This window comes from Mycteria americana, chromosome 2 (assembly GCF_035582795.1).
Source record: "Mycteria americana isolate JAX WOST 10 ecotype Jacksonville Zoo and Gardens chromosome 2, USCA_MyAme_1.0, whole genome shotgun sequence".
Taxonomy (NCBI): domain Eukaryota; kingdom Metazoa; phylum Chordata; class Aves; order Ciconiiformes; family Ciconiidae; genus Mycteria; species Mycteria americana.
The window spans coordinates 40206548-40222354 of record NC_134366.1 but is presented as its reverse complement, the minus strand read 5'-3'; the positions used below and the strand labels follow the sequence as shown (position 1 = coordinate 40222354).

At 42.5% G+C, this 15807-nt stretch overlaps 1 protein-coding gene across 6 annotated transcripts in view; it reads right to left on the bottom strand.

Annotated features, from left to right (window-relative positions):
- Window positions 1–8490, bottom strand: part of PLCL2 (phospholipase C like 2) — a 107374-nt gene extending 98884 nt beyond the window's left edge. For 5 of the 6 annotated variants that reach the window (XR_012774225.1, XM_075493098.1, XM_075493100.1 and 2 more), the window contains exons 1-2: window positions 8194–8490; window positions 6876–7412 (exon numbers count right to left, since the gene is read on the bottom strand). Coding sequence is in view for 5 of the 6 variants with exons in the window: in XM_075493098.1 (XP_075349213.1) it covers window positions 6876–7193 (318 nt within the window). In the remaining variant the exon portion in view is untranslated. Of the gene's footprint in view, window positions 1–6875; window positions 7413–7510; window positions 7522–8193 lie in introns of those variants that run through there. The other variant, XM_075493099.1, reaches the window with a different exon arrangement.
- Window positions 8491–15807: the final 7317 nt, after the last annotated feature.

The following is a 15807-nucleotide window of genomic DNA, read 5'->3' as shown; positions in this document are numbered from 1 at the left end:
CCACGTTTAAAAGGCATGCCAGATGTGAAAAGTGACTGTAAAACAGTAATGATAGTCTTTATAAACACAACTGCAAAACAGGGAAAACGACACTTGCTACTTACCCTCCTTAAAGACAAACAAACCAGCCCCTTTCAAAGCAGCCTTTTTTATGCCAGCACTGCAATCTAGTAGGTATATTATAAATTTGTACTTACTGTCTATTATTTTAATATATTTAGAAGGAAAGACATTTTCTCATAAATTCTGTTTCTGCACTAGATTCTGCAACAGCATATTGCCCAGTTTACAGGTGGTAAAGAGTAAAAATAACTGATTTTTAGTTTAACCATGGAGTATAAAATTTGAACTTATATTTAAAACCCATAAACTACAATCATTTAATGAAAAAAAAATCATATCTCATTGTATGATGGAAATGAGAGAATAGTTAAATCTGGCTGTTCACCTGAAGATGGAAGAGTTGCATGCATGTTAGATGTTAAGTTCAAATCAGAAAGAACCTGACAAATTGAAGATATGATCTGAAATAATTAGAATGCAGTCAGTAGGACAAGTACAAGCTTTTAATCTCCGTGCAGATGATTGCTTTTGCCGATATACAAAGAGGAATAATCAGCCAGCAGTTCTGCATAGAAGGATCACAAACAAAAGGTGATTAAAAGACAAAGAGCATCATACTGACATTTATTAACAGTTGATCCTGTAACAGAGCAGTGGAGCAGAGTAGGCTGACCTCTTCAGGTCTCTTCCAGCTCTATTTTTAAGCATTCTTCAATGCACATATGCTGCTGCTTTTTATCATATTTTCCTCTTCTCCATGTATGTTAAACGTAAATTATTATACACCTTTATTCCCTGAAATCAATCTGCTAGTCTATTTATATTTAGATTTCTGAATTTTGAACAAAATCCCAAATTTGTGTGCAAAGATAAATATTTTAGAATCAATATACTAGTATTATAACACACATTTTAAGTTCACTTGGCCCTTAAGATAGACAATTGGCAAATTTTATTTAGAGGGTTTTTTTTTTTAATAGAGTCTGTCAGAATAATATAAAGACCTACGGCATTATCACCCATGGACCAGCAAAGACTGGGAAACTACGCAATTAACTTGTCCTGTCAGTCTCAGTTTAATTTTTTTAATCTTCCATGAATGCAATCAAATCATGGGCACAATGTATTTCTGTGAGCCATGGGTAGGAGACCACTCCTCTAATTCCTAGTTTAAAAAAAATCCTAAACTAATAGTCTGATCAAGCCTGGCAATAGGCATAAAAAACCTCATCAGGTATTCATAATGATTTTTAAATTCCATTAATTGTTTTTTTTTTTCACGACTGAACAGACTGAACATGTTTTGTGGATATTCTAAGGATTTGGGGGTGGAGGGGGTGAAGGAGTTGCTATTATTCACTCTAGCCAAGCTCTTTACTCAGTCAACAGAAATAGGCAGATAAACTCTTCCAGAAGGGAACTGAGAGAAGCTAAATTCATCCAAATTAAGCTCCCGCTCCAAGTCATCTTTTGGAAAAAATACTTTCTCTTCATGGGCTATAGTAAGTAAGCTAACTAAATTACATGCTGAACTTGGGTAAAGTGAATACTATCGTGTATCTGTTTCCACAAACACCTTTTGTTTCTTTTTTTTAATAGTATTACATATATCCAAATAAAATTTTGATTACTGTGGTCTACAGAAATTACTAATGCAAATAAAAATATATACCAAATGCAATGCACAACATACTCAGTGGCTGTGACATAACACATATCCCAGTCCAGTGTCACTATTAACAAGTAGTAAAATGCCTGATTATATATGTCTAATGTATATATACTATACTATATGCAAATACCTAAGGTATACAGCTTTTGTATGACAGAAAACATGATTTAGGGAGAGCTACTATATGGTGTTAAGTATTGTTTTAAAATATAGACTATGTTTTTTAAAATTAGAAAGCCAGTACCCAATAAGTAGTAGAGGATGAAAAAGGAGGAATACAAATACTGATAGGTGCTGGTAACCTTCTATAGTCTAGCTGAGAGTCCAACAACTCAAAGAGAAAGTATCCTCTAAAAGAAAGCTCCAGGATTTATGAAGCTGCAGTTAGCCATTCAGATCTCTCGTACTACCTGACAAACCAAACAGATGAGATAGATCTACAATAAATCAGCAAGAAGAAACGAAGAAGCAAACAAACAAAACAAATCCAGAAACAGCTCCTCAGAAAAATCTACTCTTTGGTTGTCTAGTTGAAAGCCTGCCCAAGGGAAGACGTAGGAGTAGCTCAACGATCACAGCCTTGTTTCCTAAATATATGCTTTTTTGTGGTGTCAATTTTGGTGTCAATTAGCATGTGCATTCTGAGCAAAATATCTCCTATTGCTGGGACATTCATGTCTTTCTTCCACGCGGATCTTCTGTGACTAGGAATAATTCAGCTCATACCATAACTTTTTTGTTTCCAAGGGGAAAGGGCATGGAGAAAGTACATACATGCTAGTTTTCTCCTCCTTTCCTCTATATGGCTGGTTTCTTTGAACTTAAGGAGCCTTAGCACCTTTGAGCCTGTGACTGCTCGATCAAGTTTACTTGAAAATGTCCAGCACATTGCAAAGCTACTTGGGCATAAATGCATATATATATATATATATATATACACACACACACACATTATCTCAACAGTGTCACTACACAGTTTTCCTTCCCAATATGAAAGATGACTGAAAAATCAGGTAATTTCATATACTTTAAGCTGATTCCAGCAACCTAACTCCTTTATATTCTTTCAGGTGAAAGCTGATCTATTCCTGGGTCTCCACGAAGACTTGCTAACACACCACTGTGGCTAAGGTAATTTAGGACTGCAGAGAACCCAGATCTACTGAAAATACTACTTTGGAGTTTACCGTGAATGCAAAAGGGTTTATTAAAGCCTTTAAAACAATCACAGTGGTAGAAAATCCTGCATAACATTCTCCATATTTCATATTTTGTACACCTGATACAAACAGGTATACAGTATGAACTAGACATCATAAAAGATTGAACGAGATAATAACATATGCTGGCATTTTAATAAGAAAAAAGATGATCTTGATGCACATGCTGTAGAACTCCCCAGTCACAGAGACACAGATATAAGAATGTTTAGTTTCAAAAGCAAAGCTCTGCTGAAAATTATACCCTAGAATATCTACCTGCTAAATTTGATTCCTCTCTTCTCACAGACTTTGGAACTTAGGAGTTGCCAATGCTCAGCAAGTGCATGACTTTACAAAATGAAAGCTTGAGTTTAGACCCAGAATAAAAAAGGGAGATACAAATTTGTTTAAGTTATCGGCCAAGAAATTTATTGACACTAAGATCAGTATTACTATGTGCAAAAAAAAAAAACCCCTGGACTTTGCTTCCAGACACATGTTGATAAGAACACTCCTGCTCACACAATGCCAAGCCACCTTTCTCCATTTATTTCTCTTTGTTGTCTTCCTAAATAACTGCAGTCTCTCTTAAGTGTATCTCTTCTCATTTTATTACTGTAACATCTCTTCTAATAAAGACATATTTATCCCACTGGATCTCTTTCTGTCTAGGTCTATAGTTCTGACAAACTGTGAGGTTCCGTAAGCATCTACTGGAGACCCCTGCAAGCAAGCAGCTCTGAGGAAAAATATACACAAGTCATTTGCCACGTTAAAGATTCTCAAACTCCTACCACCTGAAAGCCTCTTTAAGAAAGATGCAGAGGAACCTCACACAAAAATAAAGCAAGCCCACTGCCAACTGTCAGAGCACCTAAGAGAAGAAGTTCACAGGATGCTTAAATCCACTTTGAACTGCAAGATGGACTCACTGTAAATTCATTTTACAGAATATTAAAGGAACTGTTGTAGGAAATTACATTCTAGGAAACCATAGCTAGTTCCACCAAGGAAAATATTGTGGAAAAACAAAATAGTGACCAAAAAAACCCACTACGTACAAATAAACGGTACATAAATTGGTTCACAAATCATGTATCTGAAGAGCCTAAATCCCATGAATGCACAATGTGTCATGACTATCACCTCTGAAAAATCAGAATCTCATAAATACGGAAAGTAAGAAATAGAAAGTGGAAAAGTCTCTATAAACACAGATATGCAGTCCCTAGCCCTCAAATTTGGTTCAGCGAAGGTAAGCAATGAAATAGGCTATTCCATAAAAATTGCTACAAATGAAGGATACAATCTTTAACACTTTCAGCCTAAAGGCAGCTTATATATGAGAGTGAAAGGCCAAGTAAACTACCATGGTATGAAGATCATATTAGTTTTTCCAGTAATAGTGGCCCTACCACCTGTCATCATCCTAGATGACACTTCAGCCTCGAAGAGTATATCCTCTTGTACCAAACAAGAAACAAAGTCAAAATTATGCAGGTGCACAAAATAAATAAAAATAGAAAGAAAAAAATATGGAACCAATGAAAAAAGAGAAAGCACAGAGACTGCACGTAAGAAAGGAAAGGAAAAAAAGGCAGCAACTGCTCTGAGAAGAAGTATGAAAATAGACAACCACTGGAAGGACAGACCAAAACCAAAATAAAATACATTTCTGTGCTCCTAATTTTCATGCACAAACATGCAGTCCTAAAGAATTTAGTCTCAACTGGAACTATTATTCCAACATCCATTTTCTGTTTGTGACCCAAAAGCCTACACAGTAATCGGCAGGAAAAACATTTGAAGTATTAGATATTCCATAAACATGCATTTTACAGATCAACTAACAATGTTGTGTTTTGCATGAAGGTATGAAATCTGCATGGCACAGACCTGTTTATCCTGAGGTTACTCCATATATTCTTTAAGAGCCGTTTTACATCATCAATTTAGGTTATTTAAAACTCCAGGAACATTTTCCAAAAATAGATTACATTTTACTTTTTCCACTCTGTTTTACAGACTTTTGCTCTCAAGAGCAGACAACAAGAAGCATGTTAAGGTTTACTACTCATGCCAGATTTTCCAAAAGGTTTCATATCGAAAACTAGGCACCTACACAACCGGATTCAAACTACCTGTGAACTGCTGAACTAAGCAGGCAGAAGAATATTCACTATAAACGAAGACAAGTGATTTTTCCCAGAAGTATTAAAACAGTCATATCTAAAATAAATATGGACCACATAACTTCAAATGTAGTGTTGTCAAATTTTTCCACTCATGTCATAATTATTCAAACGGTAACACAAAGTTGTAGTAATCAGGTCTTGGCAGCTAAACAGATTACTGTTCACATTTGCAAAAAGGTATTCATCAGTAATAATACCAGAAAGTTGAATAATTTTATATTCCAAAGTGCTATCATTTCTGTAGAAACTAAGAACCTTGACTTAGGTATTCATGAAATGTAATCCAAAACATATTCCCTTATCTCATGCTTCTTGATCTTAATACATCACGAATCCCTGGGTATTGTATCTTTGTTTGGTCCCCAGAGAGGCAGAAGGTTGCTGTATAATCAAATCATACACTACGAAGTAGTATGATGGCATGACACACACTGCAAAATGCTAGTATCTTTCTTGGGCTACCACAGAAGAAACAAAACAGTGTTAGGGAATATCAGACCTGTAAAAAAAATCACTGGCAAATCCAGTAAATACTAAGTTATTCCAACACCAAGCTCAGTTGCCCCTTGTCTATTGTTATAATTTCTTTAACACACACACACACACACAAACGTACACACCCAACATCACTGCCTGAACAGGAAGGGTGGGTGCAGGCTGTCAAATGTGTTCCACTGCTGACTGCCCTTGCTCTCCCCTTGGTTTTTATAGCAAGGTCCAGGAGACGGTAACACAACTTGAGATACGCTACTAGTCTTGAATTTCCACATGTGTTTTTCTATCATCCAGCCAAGAGAACTTCATATGCTGATTTTGGAGGCATATAAATATCTAGCTGATTTTGATTTTGATCTAGCTGATCTTGATTAAACTCAGTTCTTAAGTACTTGAAGCTGTGCTTCATTTTACGGCTAGTACAGCCCTTATACCAATGGAGTAATTTTTCTGTGTTCTCTCAACCTTTACACTGGAGTTGGGAAAGCTAACCCAAGACAAAGTGTCATCTCTCAGGAACCGTGCATTTAAGAAAAGAGAACAACTGTATCTGTCTAAGTAATTGTATTAAAAAACACTCCCATTCCTTTTTCCCTAATCTACATTCTACCATTGATGCTCCTCCTACTTTTCAAGCTGAAACATTAGCATTCAGAATATGCAGAGCTAAGTATAAATAAAGATGTTTCTGTAGGTGAAGTACAACACAGCCTACTGTTAAACGAGCTGTCACTTTTAACAAGAAAAATGCTCCCTATTCTACCTTCTCCCACCCCCAGCCCAATGAGATCCCGAATCTCTCATCACCTGCTGTGTGCCTGTCACACACACAAGCCAATGGAACCACAAAATTGCTCTGCACAGGTGCATCCCAAATAACAAGGATGCCGTGTAATCCATGTCTTTCCCTGCCAGGCTGGTGCCCATGTTGTCTTTTCACAAGCCAGCTAGTTTCTTTCGCCTTCTCCAACAGGAGTTAGAGCCTTCTGTTTCAATAAACCTCAAAACATCACGCCCCCCCAACCCCCAAGCGTGGATCTGTACAAAGCCATCCTCTCACCGTTGTCCACTTCTGACAAAGGAAAAATCGAGTCCCCTCACCACAGGGGAGGGGCGGGGGGGGGGGGGGGGGGAAGCCGCCTATCCTTTCATCTAGAGCCAAGGCTCTGTGAGCCAAATCTATCGCCCGCATCTCCCTGTCACAGAGAAAGAGCCAAGACCCCGACAGGGAGGAGCAAGTGCTCTTACCTTAATTATGCTGCTCCTCCGGGGGATGCCGGGTTTGCCTTCTCGTTGTTGACTGGTGGAAAATCCTTTCTCTTTGCTGCTGCTCTCCGGGCTTGCAGGAGGAGCTGATCCCGGCTCCTCGCCGGCTCCCGCTAGGGCACAGTCCCCGTTGGAGACCCGGCTGCCTCCACTGTCAAAGCGGGATCTCCCGCCGCCGCCGCCGCCTCCGCCTCCTCCTTCCCCATCTCCTGCCTTGAAGGCCACCTTCCCTTGGACCGGCCCCGGGGAGGAAGGGAGCCCCCCGCCGCCGGTGCCGCCACCGCTGCCAAACTCCGCCATCAGCCTCCCTGACTACGGCAGAAACAATATTGCTGTCCCCCTCCCCTCCTCCTGCAGCTGCTCGGCGGTGGCTCTTCTTCCGCTTTCTGTATATTTACGATCGGGGGATTTTGAGCAAAAGTCTCTCCCCTCCGCACATTTGGCAGCTGAGGCCGCGTAGCTCCAGGAGGGGGGACAAACGTCTCGGCTGCGTCTCGGCGAGCACCAGTCCTTCAGCACCTGGGGAAGGAAAAGAAACGAAACGTGACAGCCTGCCCTCACACGAGGCGGCGGCGGGCGGGGGAGCGTGACCCCCCAGCGCGCTCCCCTACACGCACACGCGTGGGAGGGGAGGGTCTCCGCGAGGCGCCACGCAAGGCACAGGCGCGACCCGGCGGGTCCGGTGCGGCACAGCGCCGCGGGGGGCCGCGCAGCACGCCAGCAGCGCCGCGCGGGAACCGAGCGCGCACGGAGCGCAGTCCCGCCGCGGGGGAGAGCGGCCGGCCCGCCCCGGCCGCTGCCCGCTCCGGGGGGCGGAAGGTTTGGGGGGGACCGGAGGAACTGCGCTGCTCGGGCTGCTCAACCAGGAAAACAAGAGAGACGTTGATGGCGGTATTTTCACCCCTACGGTGAAACCCACAATCGCAGAGCAACGAAGCGGGAGCGAAAAGAGAACTTGAAGAACAACACACCCCAAACCCTCCGGCCCCAGCCCGGGGGAAAGCCCGTCCCACGCACCGCGGGGACGACCCGCCGCAGCCCCTCTCCGGCCACGCGCGACGGCGAGAAGCGGCGGAACACGAGCAACGCCGCCGCCGCCGCCCCGCGGGGCACCCTCCCAGGCGCCATCGGCAACTTTTCTCCTCTCCCCGCTGCCTGCCGACATCCAGCCGCCTCAGGGCGGCTACAGCCGCGGCCCGGGCAGCAGCACCCCCAGCCCTCCCACCCTCCCGAGCCGCTACCCGCGATGCCTTCACCCCGCAGCCGGCCCGCTCCCGCACGCTGCGCCCCCGCTACCCACCTCGGCGGCAAGGTGGCAAGGGGAGCCCCCCGGCTGCCGCCGCTGCCGCTGCCGCTGCAGTAGCCGCTTTTTCCCCCTCTCCCCTCCTCCCCGCTATGGTCGCCGCCTCTGCCCGGAGCCGGATACAGAGAGAAACTGATTCATGTGGTTGCTTCCCTCGCTCTCTGCTGGTGCCGCCGCCGCCTCCCCCGGCTCAATGCTCGGCAGCAGCCCCGGGGGGGGGAAATGCCGGCAGCGCCGAGAGGAGAGGCAGCCCCGGCCGCCCCCGCTAGGAAACTCTCCGGGGAAGGCAGAGTGAGCGAGCCGGGCTCGCCCCCCCTCCGCCCGCCGCTGCCAATCACAGGGGCCAGCCCCGCGCGGATTGGGCGGCCCCGCCGCCAGCAGCCCGCTCCGGCAGCTCGGGGGCGCTCCGCCGGAGGGCAGGACCCGCGCCCGCCCCGGCGGCGGCCGGCCCCTTCCCTCGCCGCGGGGTTATCGCCGGATTCCTCCACACGCTCCCTCTCCGCCCAGGCGCTCCCGGCTAGCACAGAAAAGCCCGCTCCTCGGCGCCCCCCGCCCGGCCGCATCCTCCGTTCTCAGCTCCTCTCCCCCGGGGTCGGCGCAGCGCTGCTCGCACCGGACGGCGGCTCCCGAGGCGCCGCCAGCCCTTCCCACCCCTCCCGTCGGGGCCCCGTGCCCTTCACCCTCCCTGCCCAGCGGCCGCGCCCGTGCCCATGCCCGCGCCCGTGCCCGTGCCCGTGCCTGTCAAAGGGGCTGCCCCTGCCGGGGCGCGGGGCGGCGGCCGCCAGGGCACGCAGGAAGGGCGCGCGGGCGGCGGCCCAACGGTCGTTCCCGCGCGCCGTGAGGTGACCCGTGGCCGCCGCCGGGGCTTCTCCGGAGCTCACGGCGGGCGGGAGCCGACGAGTCCAGTTCGATCCATTCATTAGTAAAGGAAAGAAGCACGGAGGCCTGGAATATTAACAGCTTAACGAAAACTGCAACTTGACGGTTACCGTACGCAAAGCAAGCACGGCCAGCGTTCCCTTACTTACCCCATACATACTTGTTTATGTTTGTCATGAGACAAACACGAGTGACTTCGTGTATGCGGAATAATCCAAAGAGCCGCATGTTTATTTTTACCTCTTGACACGGCTGCGTATTGCAAGAGCTTGATATTTCACGATTAAGTTGAATAAAGGGAAATGAAATGCCACAGTTGAGGCACTTGGCCCTCTGCTAGAAATTCAGAAGTTGAGTCAGACGGGGAGGTGCTACATTGAGAGCACAGGCAAAATCAGGAATCGCAGAAATCGGAGTGCGAAGGGTCACACTGAGCAAAGAGACACCTAAGATGGCCCACGCCATCTGACCTTCAGCATTTGGCTGAAGTGCTTAATGCAGGAGCTAGACTCAGATTATAGTCAAACGAAAACACTACGCTTTTAATTTAGGTTCCCCCAGTTGCCCTCTGGAGATCGCTGGCTGTGTCTGGAGCCTCGGCACCAGAGAAGAGATCAGACACCTATACCTAGAATAAAGCAGCATAAATATCCCCCTTTGGTGTGCTGGTGCAGTGTCACATGGTGGAAACGCTGGAGTGAAGAGCACATTTTCAGTCCTGTCCCTCAGCTCCAGGGCCTTACCACGGACTGCAGACAGTGCCTCCGTTCATTGGTGGCCCACAGCTTTTAGCTGTCTCCAAAGGGAAGGCACCTTCATCTTCTCCTTCACGACAGCAAGGGGCCGCTCACTCCTCTGAAACGCTGAGAGCCGCAGGGGTGGACACCTTCCTCTGTCGGTGTTTAGTGATTAGACCACCTGGAGTGTGAGAGCCCTTATTTTTATCCCCTTTCCTCCTGAAGGGATTCACATCCGTGTCCCCACTGCCATTAGACAGCTGCCAACTTACAGATTGCTTCTGGTGGGAGCGTTTTCCTCAAGAACCTGTGCCACACTGTAGAAAAGAAACCAAGAGACACTGGCCCAGAAAGAAGACGAAGCACGAGTGGGAATTTGACTGCAGTTTAGCAGTAATCTGCTCATGGGCGTTACTAAATAATTGTCTCGGTAGCAAGGAAAGGACCAAACAACTCACCCTGGAGGTGAGAGGTCTAGTAACTAAGATACAGAAACCCACTTGCTTTTGTATCATGGAAGTACCACACCAGTCCCATGGAACAAATCTGCTTCAAGTGCATAATAATTACATATAATAAATCATTAATCTCTGGTCTGTGACTTGCAGGCAATATTCTGCCTGCAAGTCTGGACAATGGTGTTTGTCACTGTAGGAAAAAGGGACCGTGAAGTATGATCCAGCTTGGAGGAAAGTATGAACCTATTTGGAGGATATTACTTCTTCAGTATCATTTCTAGTGGGTCGAGGAAGTTCAGAACCTGACACTGCTACATCACTCACATATATGGTCCAAATTTTAATCAAACTATTAACAATGCTGAAGTTTAAATGAAAACCTAGACATCTGCAGGACTTAGGCTGTAAACACTGAGGGTCACTAATATTGAACTTAAGATTTGAAATAGCCAAAATTTGTGGTTTTCATTAGCTAGAGATACAGTGATTTTACCATTTGCCCTTCTCTGAACATCTCTTGCCTGAACATCTTGCCTTGCCATTTAAGTAGGAAAAGGCAGCCTTGAATATTAAAGGAACATTCAGTGTTGTATCTGCAGATGTGCACATCACAAACCATCCCTGCAGGAGACGCTTTGTCATTAGGATCATCACTGTTTCTTCTGGAGGATGAGATTTACACACAACAGGTACAAAATGTTATTAGAATCATTTGTCACAGTAAACTGATGAGGAAGAGAATGTATGCTTTCTGTCATGTTGCTACTTAAGATGCACATACTAAAACACCGGTTTTAAGGCCTTTAGCAAAATTTGATCAGTCCTGTCTTAGAGGAAAAAGAAGAAAAAACCTCTCCCTTTTCAACTCCGCTTATCTGTCCAACCTGTAGAGAAACAAGATAACACCACTGAAAAAGAAATCAGAACTGCCTTGGCAGTTCTGTAATGAATGATATCAAGACCTGCACACATTGCCAGACTTTTGGCTTTAAAAGTGATGATTTAATACAAAGGAACCAGCAAAACTTCTGAACCTCATCTTAAAGACACATGCCCATAAGTTAATATAATAGTACTGGCATTATGTTTATTCTAATTACTGAAATTTAATTACTGATAAAAACATCGTATCAGGCACTAAACTAGAAAGGTAGTGCTAGAAAGATGGAGGTAACAAATAATTATTACTCCAGAGCTGAGATTTCTTCTGATGACCATTCACTGATTTTTATTATTGCCCCATTCTGTTTTACAGAATTTCCTTACGTTAGCAAAGTGTTTATTCAGATGCATTTTGAATGCATTAAGTTGAAAAATACTTCCATATACAAAATGAAGCATTTCTGATAAACCAAAGTCCCAGAAATGGCCAAGACTGGGCTACTCTATAGAGACCTTGTTTATTCCAGTGAGCTCAGGTTTCCAAAGTAGTTCATGTTATACTAACGTAAACCATATACTTTCTTTGCCACAACTTTTTGAAGATCATGGGGTGAAGAAACTTTCTCGTTATCATTACTCAATAGTGGCCTCAGCAGGCTCTATTTGTTTAATTGTTAAATGAAGTAAGGATTATAATGGAATCAAAAGACACCTCTGTGACAATATTTAACTGTGAGTACTTGCTGTCATGTGCATATATTAGCTATTTTCATAAAATCCTATTAAATATCAGAGTTCCACAGCTAAGCTAATACTACCCATTGAACTTTTCTAACTCAAATAGTGTGGCAGTAGACACCTGCCAAGAAACAGGCTATGTTTAAACCCCTAACCAGTGACTAAATGACCAGTATTTAAATAACCAAATACCAGATTATTACTAACATCCTAAATATTTTTTATTCCAAACACGAAAAACTTTAATTAGCAATTATCTTGTTTAAATGTTGCTTTTCTGCCATCTCTGCTTGGAATATGTTTTTTCATTATTATAAGTATCTCTACAATTCCAGTGATAATTTTTTAAATTGCCTGACTTGATTGTTCAGGTCACAGTCTTGCACATACTTGTTTGTTATACTTGTTTATAATTAAGTATACATGTTTAAGCAGTCCCATTACAGTCGGAATCTAATTCATAATTAATCCAAAGCAAAGTTTAGCTATAAATAATGCATTATTGTATACAACATCTGTAAAGTGCAGGTGTCGTATACACATAAAAAGAGCAGACGGTACAAGTAAGGGAATATGAACGGATGTGCACTAAAGACAGCAAAAATGTAGGTAGGCAAACATAGGCTAAATTGACAGATTTGTTTACTAGAAAGCATTTGTTCACATCATGTACTTGAAATTAATTATGTTTATAATTTTGGAAAGTTCATTATACTAGCAGTAAGTATGAGGTGGGGGTTTTTTTAACAAGCAGATCAACCATTTTAGCCTATTAATTGCAGCCTAAGGAATGTTTACTCTCTATCCTGCCTATCATGCCAATTAGTTTGGCTACCAGCCTACTAAATTTGAGAGTTGAGGATTAACAAGAGCTTAACAGTAAATCAACTCTTCCCCTACAGACTATTGAATCCAGAAGGAATGCTTTTCCAAATCAGGATCATTCAAAAGTTCTTCTCTGAACTGCCTGTTATTAAGACTGTCATGCTGTGGGGTTAGTTGGTTGCAATGTAGCTTTAAATCACATTGCTTTGAAAATGAGACTCTTTGTTTATATGTTTAAAAAAAGGTCAAGATTTTTCAAAACTGAGCAACAGTATTCCCTGCCTTTCAAAATAGTGAACTAGACACTTTAATGGAAAGTTAAAGAGCAGACATGAAGGACTTTCTGGAAATCAGGCTCCCTTAAGGCCTCAGTTTGCAAACTATAAATTAAGTCTCTTTGAAAGTCTTGACCTAGGCACTAATTTTGAGTAACTCTGTTGGGGATCCTGAAGTTATCTGAACTGGAAATGAGAGTTTATTGTACTCTAATAGCATGTTGTTTGTTTGCCACTCTTGAAAAGGCTGAAAATCCAATCTTTTTTGTTTGGTTTTAGTATCACTGTTTGGAAAAACTTATTTTGTAACAATAATATTTGAGGTTATATTGGGTAAGGTTTCTATGGAGCAAAATTTGTATTTTCTTCCACTAGGAAAGGCAGACACAGTGGGTAAGACTTGCATCGTGCGCATTTCAGCTGGGGCACATATGTTTTACCAGAGAGCCTGCAACAACAAACCTGTTCTTGAAGTGTTTCTGATGCATCGTTAAAAAAGAGCGTACAAACAGCGTTTGCCATCTCCTAGTGTTGTACTCTGCCCTCTAAGGAGAAGTTACAGAGTTACAAAATGGGCTGAGAGCCAGAATTCTGTAAAGGATTGGATTTCATTGTGTCCCTCCTTATATTTGTTAGTAACTATTGGATATATACAAAGGCATTTGACTTCTGGGACGTAAGGCATTTCATAAGTCATCTATTTTTGTAATTTAAAGCATCTGACTCTATTATTACAGGAGCATGCAAATAAAATAGCCCACAATGAGCTTTTATAACTTCTTCAAATGTAAACTTTTCTCTTGCAAGCTAACCAAAGTGTTAATACCCATCAACATCTTTCATTAAATTCTCACATAGAAAAAACATGAAGCTTTTAGTTTGTAATTTCAGGATTATATGCTTTGCAAATTCTCTTCATAGCAGAATATTAAATACTTTCACTGCTTTGAGGAAAATTGCATCTCTTCCATTATAAGAGAGTAAGTAAATAAAATACATTGACTTTTGTCAGCCGAGTTCCTTCTAAAATTGTCTGCATTTTATCATGCCCATGAAGGTAAACACTGGGTCTACACATGCTTAGTAGGAATTGCAGTGTGTTATGTCTTCACTTTGAAGACATAATAGGAAAGTTAACACATACACACTTTGAAGACATAATAGGAAAGTAACACATACACACTTCTGCTGATAAACAGTTAACTATATGCTGGTGTTAGTTTCTCTTGTTAGAAAGCTTACGGCATGCAATACCACAGAAAGAGGAAAAGATATGTATAAAAGAGGAATGAAGTTCTTTTCATGAATGGCAGTCAAAATCCACATTATTCACTTTAGCCTAGTAGCTTTTCTGAATTACAAGAAATCATATGGTATTCTTAGTATATGCCCACAAAAGATGAGAATAGGAGTTGATTAAACTCGTCATACTCCAAGACACAAATGCATTTCCTTTTAGTCATTTGAGAAAAATCACACAGCACAAATTATTTGAAAGAGTTTTTTAAAAGGTTACTAACACATGGTGGAACAGTTTTTCATGCTGTTTGACGTGGAGACTGGTAGACTGCATCACAACAGCCAGTGAGATTGTATCCTGTACTAAAGCTTGTAATGCAGTTCCTTAATGCCATTAATTTCTTTCGTCTTGCTCACATATGTAAAATCAACGTCTGCTCTTGTCCCATAGGGATGGTAGGCTTGGGTAACCAGCACAGGTCTTAACAGAAGTCAATTCCACCATTTAATTTGTTACCTAATCCTTCAACTTCTGAAGCATAAGTCAACAGTCATATTTGTTTTCTTTATTTTTAGCTCTAAAAATGCTAATAAGTTACAGTATTTATAGATGCTTTCACATGCATATTCAAAACTTCTTTACTAGAAATAGCTTTATGGTTGAAACATCTGGTCAGAAGGCTTTAACTAAGTATCTATTGTACCATTACCACAAACTGTTAGGAGTGCAGTAGGCAGAAAATACTCTTCTTCATTTCTCTGAAACATTTATATTTTGTATAAACCACCATGAAAATCAGGGTCCTGACTGTTAATGTAGCTTTTCCTATATTCTCTGGATTTTCAGATAAATGTATATATACAAAACCTCACTGTTAATGTACAGCAACTTCATTTTCTGAGTAAACAGCAGCTGAAGTAAGGGGAAAGCACCACTTTTCTTCCGCCAAAAAACAGAAGGGAAATTCCCCACTTCTGTTCTTTGCTATGGCAATGTACTCCTGGAAGAAGAGTCACCAGGAGGAGGAATCTCTAGTGGGGCAATGGTAAGACTAAGCAGTACTTGAAGAATTTCTAGTTCTCTCAGCTTTTTGCCTGCATGCATTAGGAGGGAAAACAGGCTGGGAAAACAAAGTTGTTCCAGCTGGCACTCCTCTAACTCCTTTTTGTGCAGAAAAAATCCTTCCATCTTTCATTCTCCCATTCAGCTCCTCCTTTCTGTTAGGGATCCATATGTTTCACTTTTCTTGAACTTATTGTACAAATTGCTTCTTCCTCCTCCATCTAAGATAAAAATCTACAACCAAGTTCGATCCTCTGAGCATTCCTAAGTTACCGCCCAAGGACAGAAGGAAGAAACCCCAGAAAAGTTAGGAAAATAGTATATAGGGGAAGAGGATGAATGAAGAAAATTAATGAAAAGGGACATCAGAGAAGGACAAAAGGACATAATGGTAAAAACTATTAACATTTGCTTATAACAAGTTTCAGGATTACTGTCATCATAATCCATAGCACTAATGTAGTGACAGGGAAAAAGAAAAGAGTGAACTGCAAGGTAAAGGGCAAGTTGAAATT